General features: G+C 47.0%; 1 protein-coding gene and 1 non-coding gene across 8 annotated transcripts in view; both read left to right on the plus strand.

Annotated features, from left to right (window-relative positions):
* LOC146658261 (uncharacterized) overlaps window positions 1-23,761 on the plus strand; it is a 50,449-nt gene that overhangs the window by 21,120 nt on the left and 5,568 nt on the right. The window contains exons 7-17 of one of the 7 annotated variants that reach the window (XR_014914152.1): window positions 1,066-1,282; window positions 3,374-3,535; window positions 3,758-3,913; window positions 4,271-4,377; window positions 4,876-5,005; window positions 5,378-5,442; window positions 5,522-5,662; window positions 5,805-5,970; window positions 6,099-6,193; window positions 6,275-8,044; window positions 14,113-14,680. Coding sequence is in view for 4 of the 7 variants with exons in the window: in XM_085426612.1 (XP_085282738.1) it covers window positions 1,066-1,282; window positions 3,374-3,535; window positions 3,758-3,913; window positions 4,271-4,377; window positions 4,876-5,005; window positions 5,378-5,442; window positions 5,522-5,662; window positions 5,805-5,970; window positions 6,099-6,193; window positions 6,275-6,390; window positions 7,233-7,300 (1,423 nt within the window). In the remaining 3 variants the exon portion in view is untranslated. Of the gene's footprint in view, window positions 1-1,065; window positions 1,283-3,373; window positions 3,536-3,757; window positions 3,914-4,270; window positions 4,378-4,875; window positions 5,006-5,377; window positions 5,443-5,521; window positions 5,663-5,804; window positions 5,971-6,098; window positions 6,194-6,274; window positions 8,834-14,112; window positions 14,681-23,761 lie in introns of those variants that run through there. The other 6 variants (XM_085426612.1, XM_085426615.1, XR_014914151.1 and 3 more) reach the window with 6 other exon arrangements.
* Window positions 336-417, plus strand: trnas-gcu (transfer RNA serine (anticodon GCU)). Its single transcript has one exon. It is a non-coding gene; the product is annotated as a tRNA-Ser (tRNA).

Below are 23,761 nucleotides of genomic sequence, written 5' to 3' on the forward strand. Positions count from 1 at the left end.
GACACACTGATGTCTTTATGCTGAACTCCTTAAAACTTAACCAAGTCGACGAGAATGGGATTTGAATCGACGACGATGGGCTTAGCAGTCCATCGCCTTAACCACTTGGCCACATCGTCCCTGCACAAGCGTGTCTCTGTGGAGGACAGCATGACTTCATGAAGACATAATGAGTCCATCTGCTGGATCGTCCTCTCCAGCTGATCCTCGAGCATCAAACACGATGTCTGCAGTTCAGATTTGGACGTCAGCCTCACGTCACGTGTCTCAGACAGCGCTCTGAGCTGTTTCATACTCACAGTACGCTGAGCGTGTGCGCGATCAGGCTTCACACAGACGAGGTGGCCGAGTGGTTAAGGCGATGGACTGCTAATCCATTGTGCTCTGCACGCGTGGGTTCGAATCCCATCCTCGTCGGCTTGAGTGAGTTTTATGGAGTTCAGCATGGAGACATCAGCGTGTCTGCATCCTGCTGAGGAAAACAACGTTGTGTAGAAATAAGTCATAAAGAAAGGACGTCGGAGAAGGAAATAAAAAATTAAATCAAGTCAGAAATATAAAAATAAACTCTGGAATAAAAACAACAATAGAGTCTTCAGTCCTGATTTTTGTGTCTTTTGATCATCGCAGTGAGGCGTGGATGATGCTGTCAGCTCACCGCGACATGAGAGTGAGCGGGTCACATGACCACGGTGAGACAGGAGGAAGAAAGGGGCGTGGTTAACAGCAACTCATTCAACTTTGGGGGATTTTTCTTACCTGGATGATCGACGATGCATCCAGAAATAGTAATAAATCATAAATAATTCTCTAATGACATTTAAGAAGCCACGTAGTTAACTATAAAGTGAATAAATGATGTCTAAATAAAACTACAAAAAGAGTTCATATAAATACAAACTTCCATGTGTTGTGATTGTGAAATAAAAGCTGGAATAAATCTAAAGATGTGAGCGTGTTTTCATTCTCAGCTCACAGTTCTGATCCAAATCCAGCCCACCTCGGCTGTTCGTGTGCTTTTTATATGAATTCCTCTAGCTGACCTCTGACTTCTCGTCCCGTCAGGCCTAACCTCACACTGTCCAGATGCTGGCATCAGTGCTCTGGGACCATCCAGCAGACCAGGACCACCATGGCTCACAAGCACAGCCAGGAACACATGAGCAGACCGCAGGCCCGGCCGGAAGCCCGGCTGGACCGGGACCAGGTGGAGCCCTTTGAGGAGCCAGAGGAGGAGGTGCAGAGGAGTCAGAGCAGGCACAGACTCCTGCAGAACAGTCTGGTGGGTATCACAAAAACAGCTCCTTCCAACATCAAGACATCAGCTGACGACTCTCACGTTTATTGTTTTGGCGGGGGGGGGGCATGGATGTTTGTGTCTGTGTGTGCCTGTATGTCTGTGTCTATATGTCAGGTTGGGTGTCAGACGCCACCTCTCTGGGGACATCTCAGGCCCTCCAAGGTTTGGAGGCCTATCTCCCCCCACCACCACTTCCCCTGCCAGTGGCGGACTCCCTCAGACATCGGTGCGTTGGTGGTTCTTTGTATCTGGGGATGGGCGTCACACACCGGCTCACTCCTTGGCGGCCGCTTATGGGGGCCTGGAGCCTGGGGCTCGCTCGGGCCACTTCGGAGGTGGGGTGCCCTCGGCCTCTCGGCCTGGGGCTCGGTCACTCAGGCGCAGCTGGCTGCCGGCGGAGCTCACGGGCGCGTCACTGCAACTCCCCCCGGCTTCTGCTCCGCGGCTGCTGAGTGAGCCCTCATCTGGGACTCTCCTCAGCTCTTTCTGGGACAGTGGCGCGGCTGCCCCTCTGTTGGTCTTCCATGGTCTCTTGTGTTCTGGGGGCCTCTGGATGTCTGGAGTTTTGATCTCCTCCATACCTGCTTCATGCCCTGGAGGACGGGGCTGTGGCCCCCCCACACCCTCTAGCAGATCATTACATGAAGGAACCTTTTAAAAACAAGCGCGTCCATGCTCACAGGTGTACACACGGGTGATCACACCCACAAACTACACCCTTTTTGGCTCCTACCTCAAAGCACACTGTGTTCTGTTGATCTTATGTGCTGCACAATAATGTTTAACATTTAGTATTTACTGTCATATTCCCATATATCATTGTGATGTTGTTTATTCTATTACTCTTGTTCTCTTCTGCTTGTTTTCTTTTTTCTTTCTCAACAGGTGATCCAGGTGATCCATATTTGTATCTTTTGGCTGTTTGTTTTGTTGTTTTTTGTTTTTTGCCCTTTATCCCCGTCCCTCTTCTCCGCTGTTTTACTTTCTCCCCAGTCATGTCTGTCCCGTGTGTAGCAAGTGAAAATAAAAGAAAATAAACAATAAAAGTAAAGGTGAATCAAATAGACCATTACGGCAAGGCTGGGATGGTCCATTTGGTAAAGAGCACAATGGATTAGCAGTCAATCGCCTTAACCTCTCGGCCACCTGGTACAGGGACTCTGGCTTCACCTCATGCTGAGTCTGAGCTCTGATGGCAGTGTGCTCGATGCCCGCCTGCTCCGGCAGACTGGAGATATCCTGTCCAGCTGCAGAGCTTTCCTCAAGGAGCCGTTGGAGTCTCAGAGGGCAGTCGGGTTCAGCAGCACCGTGAGTCGAATGTGTGCAGCTGTTTACTGCCCATCCAAACCTGCCGTGTCCTCCAAACCCGAGAGTCTCGAGTCCACGACACTGCAGAGCTGCAAGAGTGCGAGTTTCCTGTGATCTTCTGCAGCTGCAGCACAAACTTCATCACTGTTTCAACAACAAGGCTGCAGCGTGAAATATAAGACATGTAGAGTCCATCTATCACCCACCGGCTCGCTCATGCTGAGAGAGAGCACTGCAACATCTGCGCTAACAGCCCGCAGGCTCAGCACTCGGTCAGCAGCCCATCTCAGCCCGCCTTGCGGCATGGAGGAGGTGGCTGAGAGCTGAAGCCAATGAACCGCCAGTCCTTTGTGCTCTGCACACGTGGGTTTGACTCCCATCCTTGTCAGGGTGGTTCAGAGTTACGAGCTTCAGGATGTCCTGACTCCCGAGTGATGCTGGCTTTGTTAGAGCAGACAACAGTTAGCTTGCAGTTGTCTGATCTGTTTCCTCCTTGAACGTCTTGACGCAGAGTTTTTATTTATGGCGTCCTTCGTCATAACCAGGTTATTTTTTTCATTTCTGCAGATGATGAAAGACTTTTATTTTGAAATCCACCTTTGTCTGTAAATGAGTTTCCACTCGGTCTGTTTGAGGTCATCATCAGGATGATCTTTGGATGAGCTTTATTTAAACTGCTGCAGGTGAACAAACACATGACCCTAAAACAAAATTGCGTCAGACGATCTCTAATCTCATTCTGACACTTCCTGTTCTGTGCCCCAGCTGCGCTCACAGAGCGACGCCCACCAGAGGAGCCTCGGCCACCTCAACAGGAAGTTACGGCAGCTCAGCAGGTCCACGCACAACATCGACCAGCTGACTGTGGAACAGCTGAAATTCACCATCGAACTGCTGAGAGCGCTGAACCAGCTGCTGCACACACAGGTGCGCGCACACATACACACACACTTTTATATGTGATGCAACTAACAAACCTCCAGGGGGTGCTGTTTTTACACGACAGTCCGGCTGTCGTCAGGTTTTCTCACCTTCTGTTTGGTTTTGTTTCATCTTTTGAGGTTTTTACGCCGTTTTTAGACTCTGAGATTTTCCGTGAATACCTTTAATCGCTTAGAAGGAGGCCTGCTGTGTTTGACTTCCTCTCAGGAATCTGTGGACGGAGACGCTCACTGGGACCAAGACCTGCGATCCCCCAAGGCCGAGCCATCTGAGGCTCGCAGGCTAAAGCTGGACCGGGTGAGAAGCAGGACTGGGACCGGTGCTGAGGATGGGGGACGGTGGTTTGTGCATGCTGCACTCAGTGTGAGTCTTCCTACACAGTGCTACTCATCACATCACAGATCACTGTGAACTAAACAAAGAGCTCTGCGGGGAAGACGACAGTAAGGACGTGTGAGGTGGTGATAGACGTGCAGTGTAGACCGCTTCCTGTCTGATTCGCTGTCAGTGCTGAAACGTTTGAGCTGGTGTGCAATCAGAAGGTTACATATGGGTGACAGCTTGTGCTGAAGTGCACTGTCGCCCTCTTTAGGTTGGAGGGTGTAAATGAATCCACAGAATCGCTTCAGTCTGATGACGTGTTTGAAATCATCAAAATAAATTTAAATGTAGCTCAGCTGCTTCAAACCTCACGCCGGTCTGATACTGAACTGATAACAGTGTGTGTGTCTGCAGGGAGGCAGGTGTGTGTGTGACCACAGTGAAGCAGCGAAGAAGAGGCTACAACTGGAAACCAGAGAGCTGCGACACACACTGAGACAGCACAGGTAACACACACAGACATGGATACACACTGCTCTGGGATCAGGGTTTAGGATCAACGCTGAGAGGAGCTGAAGCCCCGACAGCAGAAAGGACGATCCAGCAGATGGACTCATTATGTCTACATGAAGTCCTGCTGTGTCCTCCACAGGGACACGCTCATGCAGGGACGAGGTGGCCGAGTGGTTAAGGCGATGGCCTGCTAATCGTGGGTTTGAATCTTATCCTCATCGGCTTGGTGGAGTTTTAAAAAGTTCAAAGTGTTGGGCTCAGAAATGAATCCTGGACCTCAGGAAGATGTCAGTGATGAAACAGTTAATCAAAGATGTGAACATCAAAATTATTAACGAATAAATACAGAGAAATCAGGATGTTCACCTCTGCTGAGGCTTCTGATTTTTACAGGCTGTTACCAAAACTCATTCAGGTTATTTGATGTGTGCATGTGCGTGTGCCTGTGTGCCTGTGTGTGTGCGTGTGCGTGTGCCTGTGTGCGTGTGCAGGAGTGTCATGAAGCTGTGTGATGAGGTGGAGTGTGTGGAGAAAACTCTGCTGAAGAGACGAGCGGAGCTGCGAGAGGCCGACAGGAAACTGCTGGAGGCTCAGAGCTGCATACACACCAGCAGAGTCCAGGTATACACACACACACACACACACACACACACACGGTGGTGTGTTATACTCTGGCGAACCCACAATATTACAGAAAAGCTCAACAATCACACGATTCACTGTGAGCAGCACTTGGTGACTGTGGGGAGGACGAACTCCTTTTAACAGGAGGAAACGTCCAGCAGATCCAGGCTCAGCGTCTCGTCACCCTGAGACTGAATCTTTTTAGATCAGTTTTATTGACAAAACTATTCATTAATAATTTTATGGTCAATCACCAAAACGACTAAAAAGAGAGAAAAACATGAGCTTGGATCAGTTTCTTTAATAACTGATGACGCGCTCGCCGCTCTAACCTCGACCCTTCCCGCTCCGTCCTCGTGTGTCCTCCAGGCCAGCGAAGCTCAGCGAGACGCCGCTGTGCTGCGGCTCAGAGGGGAGGACAAACAGCGTGCCAGGTAAAGTTTCCTGGCTCCAACCATGACCTCAAAGATCAGGGTGGATATTTTCATCATCGCCACCATCTTCATCACACAGGGAGTTGCAGGAAGAGGTGGAGCAGCTGAGGAGGATGAGGAAGGAGGAAGGGCAGATGCTCAGGCAGGTGGAGGAGGAGCTGAGGAGCAGAGAGGAGGAGCTCCAACAGCTCGACAGGGAAATACAAACAGCCAGAGACATGTAAGGAGGCTTTTACTGTGAAGGAGACAGGAAGTTTTTACTGTGAAGAGGTGGCTGTTGTATTTTGTCAGGTGTCTCCATATAAACTTCAGCTGTGTGTGTGTGTGTGTGTGTGTGTGTGTGTGTGTGTGTGTGTGTGCAGACTCGCTGACCTGCTGTCTGACTGTGTGGAGGCTCAGGGGCATCTGGACTCTCTCAGCACTCAGGTGAGGTCACACCTTGCCGAGCTGATGCAGAAAGTGGAGTCCCGCAGGAGAGAGGCCGAGTTGTGTCTCCGAGAGAAAAGCCGACAGCAAACAGAGCTGCAGGTCAGGGAGCACCATAGTGTGCTGATGTGTGAGGAGGAAGAGGAGCTGATACCTCACTCTGAGTCAGCTGACCCTGAACAGGTCAGACGATGGGTGGATGCTCATGATGGTCTATGGTTTATGTGCAGGAGGTGCAGGAGGAGCTAAACAGGAGGAGGGAAGAGAGGAGGAGCCTGCAAGAGCAATGTAAACACCTGGAGGCCAGGCGGAAGCACGCTGACAGGTACGACCCATCTGAGTGCTCGGAGACATGTGATTGGTAGAAACACGTTAAACCGTGTGTGTGTGTGTGTGTGTGTGCCAGGTGTCTGTCGGCGGTGCAGGTGGAGCTCGCTAAACAGAAGGAGAAACACAGCCACAACCAACTCCCTCAACAGGAAGTGATGAGGGAAACAACAGCCAATCAACACCACCTAAACAGTATGAGCTCATCCTGTCAACCTATCTCTAATGATCAGCTATGTACCACAGGCCTTCAAGCTGGCTGTAGTTAAACCTTTACTCAAAAAGCATCTCTAGACCCAGCAGTCTTAGCTAATTATAGGCCAATCTCCAACCTTCCTTTCATATCAAACATCCTTGAAAGAGTAGTTGTCAAACAGCTAACAGATCATCTGCAGAGGTTTATTTGAAGAGTTTCAGTCAGGTTTCAGAGCTCATCACAGCACAGAAACAGCTTTAGTGAAGGTTACAAATGATCTTCTTATGGCCTCTGACAGTGGACTCATCTCTGTGCTTGTCCTGCTAGACCTCAGTGCAGCGTTCGATACTGTCGACCATAATATCCTATTAGAGTGATTAGAACATGCTGTAGGTATTACAGGTACTGTGCTGCAGTGGTTTGTATCATATCTATCTAATAGACTCCAGTTTGTGCATGTAAATGGAGAGTGCTCTTCACACACTGAGGTTAATTATGGAGTTCCACAGGGTTCAGTGCTAGGACCAATTCTGTTTACATTATACATGCTTCCCTTAGGCAGCATCATTAGAAGACATAGCATACATTTACACTGCTATGCAGATGACACCCAGCTCTATCTGTCCATGAAGCCAGATAACACACACCAACGAGTTAAACTGCAGGAATGTCTTAAAGACATAAAGACCTGGATGGCCGCTAACTTTCTGCTTCTTCATTCAGATCAAACTTTGCAGATGGCTGCCGTCGCTCGCTGTCCTCCTCAACTCCGCGTTTTTCTTATGCTAGTTATGTTATTTCTTAGTTTATTTTCAACCTGTGATGCTTTTATCACCTACAGCAGACAAACCCTCCTGGACATTCGACAAAACTCGCAATCCGGACCTTCACAAACCAACTTTTTTGTGAATGGTGGTGACTCACCTTGGCTACCTGGGAAGAAGAAACACTGGAAAAAGGGGAAAAAGAGCCGGGATTCTGGTCAGGCTGAGGAAAAGACAACATTGCACCCTGCTTCCCAGCATTCTTCTAGCTAAGGTCCAGTCCTTGGAAAACAAACTGGATGAACTAAGGGCCAGGATAACTTTCCAAAGGGACAGTAAGTACTACAACGTCTGAGGAGCTCTCCATTCACCACCAGGACAGAACAAAGGACTCGGGTAAATGTAGGGGAGGTGGTGTGTGCGTAATGACCAACAAACGATGGTGCACTGTTGTACAGATAGTTTCGTCGGGGTGCTCTCCTGATTTTGAACACCTTATGATCAGATGCAGACCCTTTTATCTGCCCAGGGAGTTTACAGCAGTATTCTGTACCTCTGTTTACATTCCCCCCCCCCCACGCTGAAACCACACGGGCACTAGACGAACTGTTTGACATTATCGACTGGCAGGAAACGTTACACCCGGAGGCTGCTTTTATCGTGGCTGGTGACTTTAATAAAGCCAACATGAAGAAAGTTCTGCTGAAGTTTTACCAGCACGTAAACTTTCCAACGTGTGGTGATAACATCTTAGACCACGTTTACGCTCCATACGCACATGCCTGCAAAGCCCGTCCCCGGCCGGCCTTCGGCAAATCAGATCACTCCTCAGTTCTGCTGTTGCCAGCCTATAGGCAGAAGCTGAAAAGCGACCAGCCCACAGTGTTGGGTAAGTTACTTTAAAATAGTAACTTAGTTACATTACTAGTTACTTCTCTCAAAAGTAACTCAGTTACTTCAAGTTACTCGTTACTTTCAGAGTAACTAGTTACTAGGGAAAGTAACTTTGGTTTTACTCAGAATTCTCTTGTTAATGTGTTGCTTCCATAACTTTGCCAGTCTTCTAGCTTGCTTACTTGCCACAGTGCACTGTGCCACCTACCAATAGACAGGAAAAGATAATGTGCATATTTCCACGAGAGAAATCCCACGCCTGGACCGTCATTGACTGCTGCCATGATTCTAGCCTACGTCACAGCGTCATGTGCGCCTTTTACATCCAACACAAAAACTGCAGTCGTGGTGCTTTGATTGTACTCAGAACTCAGAAATTCTGCCTTCTGAATAGGAAGATGTGGGTAACACCAGACTGCAGGTGAGCTGCATACAGGGCTGGACTGGGACAGAAAAAAATTGGCCCGGGCATTTTGACTAGAGACCGGCCGCCATTATAGGAAAAATCATAAAGCCTTTGAATGAAAACAAACACTGTTGTGACAGTGATGTGCACTGTTCTGATGGTATATATGCATCAATCTATCAATCGTTTGTTGTAAGATTCAGATAATTATTTTTTAAAAGCGAGACATTTTAAATGAGAATAAGAAAGAAAAGTATTTCTTTGTGCCCCCCTCTCCCTGTTAATGCCCTACCTGGCCCCCTGGCAACACTTTGCTAGATCCGCACCTGCACAGTTACCAGCTGTCAGCTACCTAAAAAAGGACCCTGGTGTTATTTGTCTCTCAGAAACAGTTCATAACTTCAACTCATTCATGTCACCTAAAAGGTAAACCTGTTTCTCCATCACCTGTTCAGCTCTGATGATTCAGTAAGGACATGTCCCGGTTTCATCTTCATGTTTCCCTCTCACCAGATAACCAAACCATATCACACTGAAAAAAAGGCTATGTTGGATTTACTTGATTCAATAGTGGACATTGGTTGCACACAAATGTTTTGCTTTGGCAGAAACTTAAACAACTGAGTTAAATCAACACAACTTTTTCATATTCAGTAAACCTGTGCATTTTGTGTTCGTAAAACGCGATTGAAACATGTTCAGATGAAGTAAGTTGAGCTCCTGGAATATTTTAATCCTTCACAATTTTGTCATTTTATTTCAACACTATTCAATAACTTTTACCCCAATACTACTTGGTCACTTAAATACTACATGCTGTCTTCATATTACATAATGTTCAACAAAGTCTAGATCCTGGTTACCATAAAAAGTGAATAGGTCTTCAACAACTACCATCCTTCTATCTTTATCCTGGTTGCAGGAGGGCTGGGAAATAACCCTGAAGTGATAGGTTACAAGGCATGGTACACCCTGGACAGCTGACCAGTCTATCACATAGAAACAAACAACCATTTACACTTACATTCACAGATAACTTAGAATTACCAGTTTACCCTAACTCCAGTAACTGCATGAGTTTTAACTGCGGGAGGAAACCAGAATACCCAGAGAGAAACCTGCAAACTAGCCAGAATGTGGATTTGAACACAGGACCTTCTTACTGTGAAGCAACAGCACTAACCACCATGCCAACAATCTAGGAAACGTAGGAAAGCTATGATTTCCTGTATTTGATGCAGAATTGTTTTGTTTTTGTAATAATACACAATAAATAGCAATAGCATGCATGTGGTGCGTGTGTAGTTGTCTGCCTCTTATAACTCCAGTGATTTTCCTGCAGTTTGAAATCTTGTGTGATCTTGTGAATTTCATGAGTTCAGCAACTAACCACTCTTACTAGATTGTATCATGTCGTCTCAACAAGAACAAATTAAGTTGTTGAATTTCGTACAGATTCTTCATGATTTAATTACGTTCATAGAAACATGAAATTATGGTGTTCAAATTACAAGTTAGACTTTTTTAATGTAACAACCACCCAATTTACTTTTTTTGGTATACTAAAGAAAGTAGAGGTGGCTGCTCGACTTGACTGAGATGGATGCCTTCCTGAAACCACAATCTAAAGAGCGCGAGTCTGAAACCCGTGCAGTGTCGCGGGATTTAACATTGATATATTATTGACTTACTTCACTTGAACATGATATGAACAATTTAATCTAGCCTCTCTGCATATCATGTAGTTTCTACACTATGTAGTTACACTTAACTTTAAAGCATGAGGCAATTGTGTTAAATACACGCAAGATGCTTACGTAAATCCAAGAGCTGGCCAATCCCTTTTTTTCAGTGCATGACCAGCAGCTTTTTTGCAGCTGTGGCTCCAGCAAACATCAGCTGATACTAGAAATTAATATTAAATTCTAACAACAGCTGATCAAGCTTAAACGTGCTGCTGTTGTTTAGCGCGACATCTGCTGGTTTCCTCTTTCTGGCGCAAAGTGGGCGATAAACAAACAAGAGAGCCGATCAGCTGATCATTGATCAGTTTTCATGATTGAAGTATAAACAGGAGAGGGAGGGGGGAGAATGAGAGAAGAAGAGGCAGCTGTGCAGCGTAAACACAGAATAACTCCAGCTTTGTGCCTTTTTCATTGTAGCTGAAGTCCGGGACAAACTGTTCCTTTTCACTTCAATAAGAAACGCGTAATATTTTCTCTGAATACCAGACGGGACGGTTGGCAACTCTAATAACTTATGAACAAAATAAAGTTCAACATCATTAACTTCATAGCACCACCCAGCTGTATAGAAACTCCGTCATGCTAGCTAGCACGCAGTACGGAAAAAGTCAGCACAACGAAAATAAACTTCACCTAAACCTGGTTCATATCTGACCCAGACAGACTGCAGGTCATAACTTCTTACCTGAAGTTCAGTTCACACCCTTTCTCCAGCCCGAGAACGTGTTGCTTTCCCTCATCCACCTGCTGGCCTCCACCACTTGCTAATGTTACTGAATCTGTGGAAGCTCCGCGATAGCCACCACACGAAGTAACGAGTAACGACCCTATCTAAATCCCAGTAACGACTAACGCGTTCCTGATTTTGGCATAATAACTAGTTACCGTGCTCGTTACCACAATAATAACGTAGTTACTGTAACGCGTTACTTAATAACGTGTTAGTCCCAACACTGCCAGCCCATGACGCGTAACAGACTTTATTCATAAATGCATCAATGACGCCGTACCGCGGGCTGTTGTACAAACTTACCCCAACCAAAAGCCGTGGGTTAACGGAGAGGTCCGTGCAGCGCTCAGAGGACTGCAGGCTTTAAATCCGGAGACCCAGGTGAATACAAAACATCCCGGTATGCACTCAGGAAAGCAATAAAGACGGCCAAGGGACAGTACAAAGGAAAGGTGGAACTCTGCTACGGCTACTCCAACATCAGGAGCATGTGGAGCGGTCTGAAGACCATCACAGACTACAAGGGAAACAGCAGGAGAGTGAGGGAGGCAACGGCTTCTCCACCTGATGATCTCAACACCTTCTATGCACGCTTTGATAAACATCTATCTCAGGAGTTTTTGCTGGAAGAGGACAGCTGCCCTCTTCAGATATCTCAGGCAGTCGTGTGTAAATACTTCAGGAAAGTAAACACTCAGAAAGCTCCTGGATCAGACAACACTCCAGGTCGTGTTTTCAAAGCCCACGAGCTGGCAGATGTCTTCACAGACATTTTTATCCTTTCCCTGCTCCAGTCTACTGTCCCAAATGTTTTAAGAGGACCACCATCATCCCTGTCCCTAAGAAAACTAATGTGAGCTGCCTAAATGACTGTCGCCCAGTAGCATTCACCTCCATTGCCATGAAGTGCTTTGAGCGCATAGTCAAAGCTCACATCACATCTTTAATCCCTGCTTCACTTGATGCGCTCCAGTTTGCCTACAGGCCCAACAGATCTACAGACGATGCAATAGCAGTAGCACTTCACGCTGCCCTCTCTCACCTGGACCAGAAAAACACATGTGTGCGGATGCTGTTCATAGACTATAGCTCCGCCTTCAACACCATCATACCACCCAGACTCGTTATGAAACTCCGTGACCTGAACTTTAGCTCCTCCCTGTGCAGCTGGATCCTGGACTTCCTGACAGACATCACCTCATCCACACTCACACTCAGCACAGGTGCCCCCCAGGGATGTGTGCTCAGCCCCCTGCTGTACACCCTGTTCACCCACGACTGTACAGCAACACACAGCTCCAACACCATCATCAAATTTGCAGACGACACCACCATCATCGGCTGCATTTCTGATGGAGATGAGACGGCATACAGGGCAGAGGTGAGAGCCCTGACATCACGGTGCCGCGACAACAACCTGCTGCTTAACGTCAGCAAAACCAAGGAGCTCTGTGTGGATTACAGGAGACTGCAGAGAGGAGGCCACACCCCCATCCACATCGAAGGAGCAGAGGTGGAGAGAGTCAGCTGCTTCAGATTCCTAGGCATCAACATCAGCGAGGATCTGAGCTGGTCACACCATGTTGGTGTGATCACAAAAGCAGCAAGATAGCAGCTCTTCTTCCTGCGGCACCTGAGAAGATTCAGCATGAACCCCAGAATACTTACAAACTTCTATCGATGCCCCATTGAAAGTATTCTGACTGGCTGCATCACCACCTGGTACGGCAGCTGTAATGCTCTGGACTGCAAAGCTCTGCAGAGGGCGGTGAGATCAGCGCATCACCAGGACTGAACTGGCAGCCATGCAGGATCTCTGCAGACAGCGCTGCATGAGGAAGACACAGCGGATCCTCTCTGATCCCAGCCACAGACTTTTCACACTCCTGCTGTCCGGCAGGCGGTTCAGGAGCATCCAGACCCACACTACCAGACACGGACAGTTTTTACCCACAAGCCATCAGACCTTTGAACTGCTGACATCCCATACACACCACTACACACTGTACACTGTCACTTCAACAAATGCTACTTAAATGCTCATTGCAGAACTTTGTACAACCTGAGATACTCTTGCACAAACTTGTAAATATCAACTAAATTCTCTAATATTTAATACTTTTTAATACTTCTTCTTTTTATTGTTATTATTATTATTATTATTTTATTACTACCACTGCTATTTTCTGTTATTTTCTTCTCAATATAACTGCACACTCTCTATATGCTCATGTAAAGCTGAGGAGCACGAGCCAAAGAATTTCATTATGGATAAATGTGGCTACACTGTTTATGACAATAAAACTTGAAACTTGGTTATTGTACTCGGCCCTGAAAATCTTAGAAATATGGTATCTAAGCAGATTCTTACTCTGGATGGCATTACCTTGGCCTCCAGTAACGCTGTGAGGAACCTTGGAGTCATGTTTGACCGGGGCCCTGTTTCAGGAAGCCGGTTTAGAAAACTCAGAGTGAAAAACGACACTCACGGTTGAGTAACCCCGAACTGTCCAACTCGGAATATTCGGTTTCAGAAAGGCTGATAACAATTAGTTCAATCAACGCGGAGTTGCGTCAACCCCAAGTGAAGCGCGCGGACGAGGATACATAAAGCCCTGATAAGCGGAGCACAGATTAAGCGAGTCACCATGGAGACAGAGGGAAAGAAGGCGCGGTCAATGTATTTCACAGCGCTTGAGGCTGAAATTCTGATGGCAGCATATGCTGATAACATGCAAATTCCACGGAAAAAAGTAACACAGCCACAGCTGCAAAAGAAAGGGAGCATGCATGGCAAAACATAGCCGACAGAGTCAATGCGTGAGTGTTAATTTAAACATTGATCGAGGGATTTCCACCCATTTAACACGTTATTTTATCATATGTTATTTTATTTGTTATTTTATACATTTTATTTTGTGATGTGATGTGAGCGCAGGTGCAACCCAACAGGCCCCAAACGTTCCTGGCAGCAAGTAAAAATGAAATATAAAAATATAGTCCAAACAGGTAAGGTGTAATTGTATTATGAGCCATAGTGCTTGGTCTGTTTGTCCGATGTAAATCAATTGCAGTTAGAGGCTACATTAATTTTCTTTCTGTAAGCACTTATTGAAATTATCTGAGCACATTACAAGTACATGTTTGCTTACTCTGTATGCTCAAATGTGACCCCGTTATAGCCAACAGAAAAAAAGCAGAGGCCCGAAAAACAGGTGGGGGTCCTCCACCACCACCACTCACAGAGGCTGAGCAGTTGGCCCTCAGCCAAAACAGTGGGCGCCCTGTGGCCGAAGGCATCTCTGCGGGGACATCCTCTGAGTCAATAACCCCGCAAGACACAAGTGCCTACATAAGGGGTAAATTCAAAATAATACATGATGTGCATACATCCTTTCTTCACAGTCACCTTTGCAGTGCTGCTCATTCATTTGATAAACTCTTTACCATAATGGATTATTTTGTAGTGAAGTTATTTTCCTACTGATTTTGCCTTCCCTCAGTCTTGGTTGTCTTTGAGAGCATAATGACAATGAAGTGTAAGGTGATTGGTATGTTTGTTAATTGCCATTTGGTCCCTTGTAAGTTATAAGTGACCTGTATAAACCTCATATTCTATCAGTTGATGGTGGTGGTGTACTGCATCTGGTGCAGCCTCCTGTTGAGCCAGACCAACATGCAGTTGTGAGTAATACTCCACAGATTATATGAGTTTACAGTAGAACAGCAATGTTGTCTATTTCTTTACTACAGGAAAACAATGAAGAAACATTGACAGCTGTTACAGAGGAGGAAGCAACAGAGACACTTTATGAGGTTTACATCTTTTAATACTTTGTGTACAGGAAATACAGGCGACCAATAAAGCCAGTTGAACAAAAAATCTGTTTATTCTTCTTTCAACATGTTGAGGTGATGGGTCAAAGGAAATGATTGTGACATATGGTGTCTCTGACTGCTCTTCCATCTTGTATGTCCGTGGGAGGGTCAGGATGTTCATGGTTTGGATCACTGCTGATGTTTGGTTCAGAAGGACAGTGTTCTCCTCTAATTGTGGCAATGTTGTGAAGAATCACACATGCCACAATAATGTCACATGCCCTTTCTGGGGTGACCCTGAGTCTTTGCAGGCACTGGAACCGGGCCTTAAGCATTCCGATAGTCATTTCAACTCTGGCTCTTGTCCTGCAATGAGCCAGATTATGTCGCTGCTGTGGGCCCGGTTCAGGGTCAGGGTAAGGGGTAAGCAAATAGGGTAAACATGGATACCCCCTATCACCAAGCAAGTAGCCAGTGAACTCTCCTAAGACAGAAGGGTACACTTCAGTTCAAATGTCCCTGAAGCAATTGGTCTTTATATATTTTAAAGTATTTTCAACTCACCATGTCCAAATTTTGTGCTCAGTGTACATTCACGGAATATTTGTGAGTCATGGACAGAGCCTGGCCACTTGGCTTCCACATTTGTGATAATGTTGGCAGCATCACATATGATCTTCACAGTGCAGAGAACACAAATTAGCATCCATTACTATAATGAAATAATTTGTTGGTGTGAAATGCTACAGGGAACTATGTACCTGTACATTAATGCTGTGGAAAGACTTCCTGTTCACATAGTCTCCTTCATTTACTGAAGGAGCAATGATTGGAATGTGAGTGCCATCTGTACAGCCAATCACGCCTGGGAACCCTGAAAATAAATGTAAAATTTAAGTAGTAGTCCAAGTATCACCACATCATACATTACGTTTTGGTCACCTTGATACCTGCAATTTTGTGGCATCCCTCTTTGATAAATCTTGTGGGTCTATGACCGGGGAACACCACAAACGAGTACAGGAGACGTTTCAGTGCAACTGTAACATTCCTGACTGCCCGACAGACGGTAGCCTTGGAAACGTGCTCAGCGTCACCAATATTATACAGAAAGCTCCCGTTTGCAAGAAACCGAAGTGCAATACAAATAATATGTACAGAACTGAGAGAATGTCCGCGATGTGTCACATGCGTAATATATGGCCTGAGGATGTTATTCAAATAAATTATAGATTGTGCTGAAAAACGGTAACGTTCGCACAGAAACTCATCAGGAAATGATAAAATGTCCAAACGCGCTCTGATCACTCTCTCCCGGCGGAGAGCTCTGCAGAGAATTTGGGCTTCACGATCTACTGGCTCTTCAAGGACGGGGCACGCCATGTCTGACACTTCCTACTGTCAGGTTTCCGACAAAGGGGCGGAGACAGTCAGGGTTAGTTGTAGTAAACCTGCTAGGGAGCAGGTTAGCTTCACGGCGTGTGTCGTCATAGTGACTCACTCAGGCTTCAGCTGAACTCGCTTTGTGAAACCGAAAAACCAGAGTTTTCGTTAACTCAGGGTATACTTACTCAGTTTTTCCACTAAACCGGCTTCCTGAAACAGGGCCCAGGACATGTCCTTCAACGCACATATTAAACAAATATGTAAGACTGCGTTCTTCCATTTGTGCAACATCTCTAAAATTAGAAATATCCTGTCTCAGAGTGACGCTGAAAAACTAGTTCATGCATTTATTACTTCCAGGCTGGACGACTGTAATTCATTATTATCAGGAAGTCCTAAAAACTCCCTGAAAAGCCTTCAGCTGATCCAAAATGCTGCAGCAAGAGTCCTGACAGGGACTAGAAAGAGAGAGCAGATTTCTCCTGTTTTGGCTTCCCTTCATTGGCTTCCTGTTAAATCCAGAATTGAATTCAAAATCCTGCTCCTCACATACAAGGTCTTAAATAATCAGGCCCCATCTTATCTTAATGACCTTGTAGTACCATATCACCCTATTAGAGCACTTCGCTCTCGCTCTGCAGGCCTACTTGTTGTTCCTAGAGTATTTAAAAGTAGAATGGGAGGCAGAGCCTTCAGTTTTCAGGCCCCTCTTCTGTGGAACCAGCTTCCAGTTTGGATTCAGGAGACAGACACTATCTCTACTTTCAAGATTAGGCTTCAAACTTTCCCTTTTGCTAAAGCATATAGTTAGGGCTGGACCAGGTGACCCTGAATCCTCCCTTAGTTATGCTGCAATAGACGTAGGCTGCCGGGGATTCCCATGATGCACTGGGTGTTTCTTCTTCACTCACTATGTGTTAACAAACCTCTCTCCATTGAATCCTATCTGCTTTTAATCTCTGTCTCTCTTCCATAGCATGTCTTCATCCTGTCTTCCTTCTCCCAACCAATCACAGCAGATGGCCCCGCCCCTCCCTGAGCGTGGTTCCACAAATGCAGACAATGATCGCACTTCAGTTTTATTACTGCTGGATCTAAGTGCTGCGTTTGACACTGTGGGTCACTGTATTTTATTGGTGCTTGCTCATAGGGGGTCATTTGATTGTTGGGTTTTTCTCTGTATCTATGAAGCGCCTTGAGGCGACTTTTGTTGTGATTTGGCGCTATATAAATAAAATTGAATTGAATTGAATTGATAGGCTTGAACATTTTATTGGAGTTACAGGAGATGTTTTATTATGGCTGAGATCCTACCTGTCTGGGAGGTCTCAGACTGTTAGTTTTAATAATGATCTCTCCGAGACCTGTGCAGTGGGGCATGGGGTCCCTCAGGACTCTGTACTTGGATCATTGTCTCAAGTCTCCGCAACTATGAAAGTCTCCGTGTGATCAACAACAGACACACATTATGCCCCTATCGTGGTCTAACCCAATCAGAGTGTTAAGAGATATACTCTAAAACACTTCTTCAGTAGAGACTCAGAGAAGAGAAGCACATAGAACTTCTTGCTAGCAAGGGCGGCCTCCAGAACTGAGACTCGCACTGAGGACTGCCCTGGTGTTTATTTATATGCTTCAGTGAGCGTTTGTTCCTTACATTGGAATGTGGAGGTGTACTTGTGTGTGGGTGTGTGTGTGTGTGCATGTGTGTGTGTGATCCTGCTGATAACATAAAAGGACAGGAGGAACATCCTTGGTCATAAAGAGGGTAGTCTCCCCCACACCCTAGATGGTTCACCCTAAATAACACAGTGAAGCCATACAAAGGGGAGGAATTTTCCCCACATCAAACAGACCTTCCCTAAACCTGCTGGTCTGGAAGTCCAGCAGTTCATCTACACAAAAGGCACTTAGACTAAAACAGACATAGCTACGTTAATCCTACCATAAAACCGCGGTCAACTTTTGGAGGTCTTCCTGAGTCGAGCCCAACAGGGCGATGTCATCTGCGAAGTCCAAGTCAGTGAGATTACGCGCTTCATGCCAAGGCACACCGATGCCAGCTTGATCAACTGATCGTCGCATGATGAAGTCAATTACCAACAGGAAGAGGAAAGGGGATAGCACGCATCCTTGTCGGACGCCAGTATTGATCTTGAAGAAATCTGTGCAGCTGCCCTCCGTCCGGACGCAGCAACGGGAGTTGGAGTAGAGACAACGAAAGGCATCTACAAACTGCTGAGGGACTCCATAGTGGCGTAGGATAGCCCATAGAGGCGGCCGGTGGACGTTGTCAAAAGCCTTCTTGAAGTCAATAAAATTAATAGAAATCTTCCTTTGGTATTCCAATGTTTGTTCAATGATCATGCGGAGGGTGAAGATTTGCTCGACGCATGGCCGGCCACTCCGAAACCCAGCCTGCTCTTCTCGCAATCGTTCGTTCACTGCGTGTCGTAGCCGATTCAGAAGAGCGAGGCAAAACACTTTCCCGGGTACCGACAGCAACGTGATGCCCCGCCAGTTGTTACAGTCACCCAAATCACCTTTTTTTGGAAGTTTGATGATGGTGGCTTTTGTCCAATCATCGGGTACATGTGATGTTGACCAGCAGGCGTTTAGGAGTCTTGTAAGGGCGGCTTCAAGATGCTTCAGCATTTCGGCGAGGATTTCTGAGGAGTCGGATCGCGGTCTTGACTTCAGTGATGCTGATTTGTCCGATATCGACAGGAAGAAGATCCATGGAAGGTGCCAGGTTTTCGGCCTCGAACCGTTGGGGTGGCAGGTTGGGTCAGAGTATCGCGGAAGTGTTCGACCCATCGTTGGTCTTGTTCAGCTGCAGTAAGGAGGACACGTCCATTTTTGTCTTGGATTGGAACACCGCGGCCACCACGAGCCCCAGTTTGATCTCGTACAATGCGATATAAGGTTCGGGTATCGTTCCGATCGGCTGCTTCTTGGGCTTTGATGCCTTTAGCTTCGATCCATTCACGCTTGTCACGCCGGCAGCTGCGTTTGACCTGTCGGGCAAGGTCTTGGTAGGTGGCCATGGCCCTCTCACGCTGGTCTGCAGAAGCATGTGGGTCAGAGGCCACCTGGTCCCGAACTGACTTTGCCAAGCGACGTTGATCTACACTCAACAAAAATATAAACGCAACACCTTTGTTACTGCTCCCATTCCCCATGGGATGGACGTAGAGACCTAAAATTCATTCCAGATACACAATATAACCATCCCTCCCAAACAGTGGTCACAAATCAGTCCAAATGTGTGGTAGTGGGCACATCTGCCACATTGAGATAATCCATCCCACCTCACAGGTGTGCCACATCAGGATGCTGATCTGACATCATGAGTAGTGCACAGGTGTACCTCAGACTGCCCACAACAAAAGGCCACCCTGGAATGTGCAGTTTTGTCTCACAGCAAAATGCCACAGATGCCACAAGCAATGAGGGAGCGTGCAACTGGCATGCTGACAGCAGGAATGTCAACCAGATCTGTCGCCCGTGCATTGAATGTTCATTTCTCAACCATAAGCCGTCTCCACAGGCGTTTCAGAGAATATGGCAGCACATCCAACCGGCCTCACAACCGCAGACCTCGTGTAACCACACCAGCCCAGGACCTCCACATCCAGCAGGTTCACCTCCAAGATCGTCTGAGACCAGCCACCCAGACAGCTGCTGGAACAATTGGTTTGCACAACCAAACAATTTCTGCACAAACTGTCAGAAACCGTCTCAGGGACGCTCAACTGCATGCCCGTCGTCCTCATCGGGGTCTTGACCTGACTCCAGCTCGTCGCCGTAACAGACTTGTGTGGGCAAATGCTCACATTCGATGGCGTCTGGCATGTTGGAGAGGTGTGCGCTTCACGGATGAATCATGGTTCACATTGTTCAGGGCAGATGGCAGCTGAGAATGTCCCAGTTCTTGCATGGCCAGCATACTCACCGGACATGTCACCCATTGAGCATGTTCGGGATGTGCTTGACCGGCGTATACGACAGCGTGTACCAGTTCCCACGAATATCCAACAACCTCGCACAGCCATTGAAGTGGAGTGGACCAACATTCCACAGGCCACAATTGACAATCTGATAGACTCCATGCGACGATGTGTTGCACTGCATGAGGCAAATGGTGGTCACACCAGATACTGACCGGTTCTGGGTCCCCAGACCCCCAATAGCACAAAAAACTGCACATTCCAGGGTGGCCTTTTGTTGTGGGCAGTCTGAGGTACACCTGTGCACTACTCATGATGTCAGATCAGCATCCTGATGTGGCACACCTGTGAGGTGGGATGGATTATCTCAATATAGCAGATGTGCCCACTACCACACATTTGGACTGATTTGTGACCACTGTTTGGGAGGGATGGTTATATTGTGTATCTGGAATGAATTTTAGGTCTCTACGTCCATCCCATGGGGAATGGGAGCAGTAACAAAGGTGTTGCGTTTATATTTTTGTTGAGTGTATAAGTTTCCATGAACGGTCGGAGATCCAGCGCTCCTTAAAGCCGCCCCGTCGGCGACCAATCTTCGATTCTGCTGCACCGACCACAGCCTCTTTTAGCTCATCCCAGAGTGTATCTGGATTTTCGTTGTTAATTCCTTCCGCAGCAAGGAGCTGGAAGCGGTTTCTCAATTCGAGTTGAAATTCCGCTGCCGTATTTGCGTCTTTTAGGCGTTGAATGCTAAAAGGACTTGGCCGCTGCAGTCGTGGTTGGAGGCGCTTCAGGTGAAGTTTACATTTGGCAATTAGCAGGTAGTGATCAGAGTCAATGTCGGCTCCATGCCACACTCTAACATCGCTAATGGTGGATGCCCAGCGGGATGATATGCAGATGTAGTCGATCTTGCTTGTATATCCGCCACCGGGGGGCTTCTACGTCGCCTTGTGTATCCGCTTGTGGCCGAAGAAGGTGTTCTTGATGGTCGGCCGGTTTGCCGCACAGAACGAGATCAGCCGCCCACCGTTTTCATTTGTCATTGTTGCAATTCCAAACGGGCCGATAGTCGATTCCAGGCCGTCCCGGTTACTGCTTATTTGCGCGTTGAAATCTCCGCCCACAATCAGCAAATCATGACGCGGGGAGTTGTCAATGGCATCCTGGAGCATCGCATAGAAACCATCCTTGTCAGTATTATCAGCCTCTTCTGTTGGAGCATATACTTGAAGAATTGTAACTTTCACATGCCTAGCTTGGAAACGAGCCAAGATTAGGCATGTGAAATGGGCTTCCAGGCCAGCAATGATGTTGTTGCACATCGCGAGAGGATGAAGCCCACGCCGCGTGCATGATCTTGGGCATAGCCAGAGTAGAGCACCATCTTTCCATCACTAACCATCTTCCCGCTTCCTGCCCATCGCATTTCTGAGATGCCCAAGATGTCCATACGGTACGAGTCAAATTCATATAGAAGCTGGGCCAATTTACCTGTTTGGTACAGAGTCTGTACATTCCATATTCCATAACGAGTAGTTTCTTTTGGGTCGAAAATTGGTCGACGCATCGGGCAGTGGATGACCCGAGGGCTTTTCTCCACTGCCGTCATTAAGGGTTGCCGATCATCTTTGCCCTGATTCAGTCGATGATGAGATTCACTTGCTGTTTCCGTAGCAATTGGAGTTTTTACAGGGTGGGGTTGCTAGCCCAACCCTCCTTCTTTCTCATCTGGGCTTGGGACCGGCAATGGCAGAGTTAAACCAAATATAATGGAGCAACGGAACAAAAAGTTTTCTAAATCTAATTGTTAAGGAAAATGCTCTAAAACACTTCTTCAGTAAAGACTCAGAGAAGAGAAACACACAGAACTTCTTGCTAGCAAGGGCAGCCTCCAGCACTGAGGCTCGCACTAAGAAACTGCCCCAGTCTTTATTTATACTTCAGTGTGTGTGTGTGTGTGTGTGTGTGTGTGTGTGTGTCACTGCTGATCAAAGGGTCATATAACATAAAAGCACAAAAGGTACATCCTTGGTCATAAAGAGGGTAGTCTCCCCACCCTAGATGGTTCACCCTAGATAGCACGGTGAGGAAGTCCAGCAGTTCATCTATATCTAAAGAAGGCACTTAAACTAAAACAGACATAGCTACGTTAAAACAATAAAACAAGATACAAGCTCTTCCCATGCTCCCAGGATGTGGGGGTGCATTCCTGGAGTGCACACCAAGCCTTTTGTAGCCTGCTAGAGATCACACATCCTGTCACTACACAATTGATTATACGCCTCTAAGTATACATGGTTGAATATTTCCTAATACAAATAACTACATGCAGTATTTTACCATATGCAAACTTATATCACTAAAAGATTATACTGACTACTAAGTACAATTTTCCATTGACACTAATTCACTTATATCTGCAGACACTGTGAAGCCATACGGGGTCTCTGGCATTTCACCGTGACATATGCAGCTCATGTAAAGAAGATCCCCTATAAGTGAAATTTAGCAAGTCCCCGAAATAAGCATGCCCTCTAGCTAAATAAAAATGAAATTACTACACCTCATGCAGTATCATTATCAAAATTACTTCAACACAGTAAACCTTGATTTCCTTCAAACTCAATTTACTGTTACACTCAAACTCACGGCTGGCTTGAGTGTCTTAAATAATATGTCAACCCCTCGGACCTCTGCGTCTGGTATTACTCTTTTTCTCACAAATAAGTTTTTCTCAAAATGACCTTCTTCTTCCGGTCCCCCATCTTTAAGAAGGGGGACCGGAGGGTGTGTTCCAACTACAGGGGGATCACACTCCTCAGCCTCCCGGGGAAAGTCTATGCCAGGGTGCTGGAAAGGAGAGTTCGTCCGTTAGTCGAACCTCGGATACAGGAGGAACAATGCGGTTTTCGTCCTGGTCGCGGAACACTGGACCAGCTCTTTATCCTCTCCAGGATACTTGAGGGTGCATGGGAGTTTGCTCAACCAGTCTACATGTGTTTTGTGGACTTGGAGAAGGCATTCGACCGTGTCCCTCGGGGTGTCCTGTGGGAGGTGTTGCGGGAATACGGGGTGTCTGGCCCATTGCTACGGGCCATTCGATCCCTATACAACCGTTGCAAGAGCTTGGTTCGCATTGCCGGCAATAAGTCGGACTCGTTCCCGGTGGGTGATGGGCTCCGCCAGGGCTGCCCTTTGTCTCCGGTTCTGTTCATAATTTTTATGGACAGGATTTCTAGGCGCAGCCAAGTGGCGGAGGGCTTTCACTTAGGTGGCCTCAGAATCTCATCTCTGCTTTTCACGGATGATGTGGTTCTGTTGGCTTCATCGGGTGAGGGCCTCCAGCTCGCACTGGAACGGTTCACAGCCGAGTGTGAAGCAGCGGGAATGAGGATCAGCACCTCCAAATCTGAGGCCATGGTTCTCAGCCGGAAAAGGGTGGAGTGCCCACTCCGGGTCGGGATGAGTTCCTGCCCCAAGTGGAGGAGTTCAAGTATCTCGGGGTCTTGTTCGCGAGTGATGGGAGAAGGGAGCCGGAGATCGACAGACGGATTGGGGCTGCAGTAATGCGGACGCTGCACTGGTCCGTCGTGGTGAAGAGGGAGCTGAGTGTAAAAGCGAAGCTCTCAATTTACCGGTCGATCTACGTCCCTACCCTCACCTATGGCCA

The sequence above is a fragment of the Rhamphochromis longiceps genome, linkage group LG12 (assembly GCF_057381845.1).
Source record: "Rhamphochromis longiceps isolate RC_006_pf linkage group LG12, R_longiceps_female_GT1.1, whole genome shotgun sequence".
Classification (NCBI taxonomy): Eukaryota; Metazoa; Chordata; class Actinopteri; order Cichliformes; family Cichlidae; genus Rhamphochromis; species Rhamphochromis longiceps.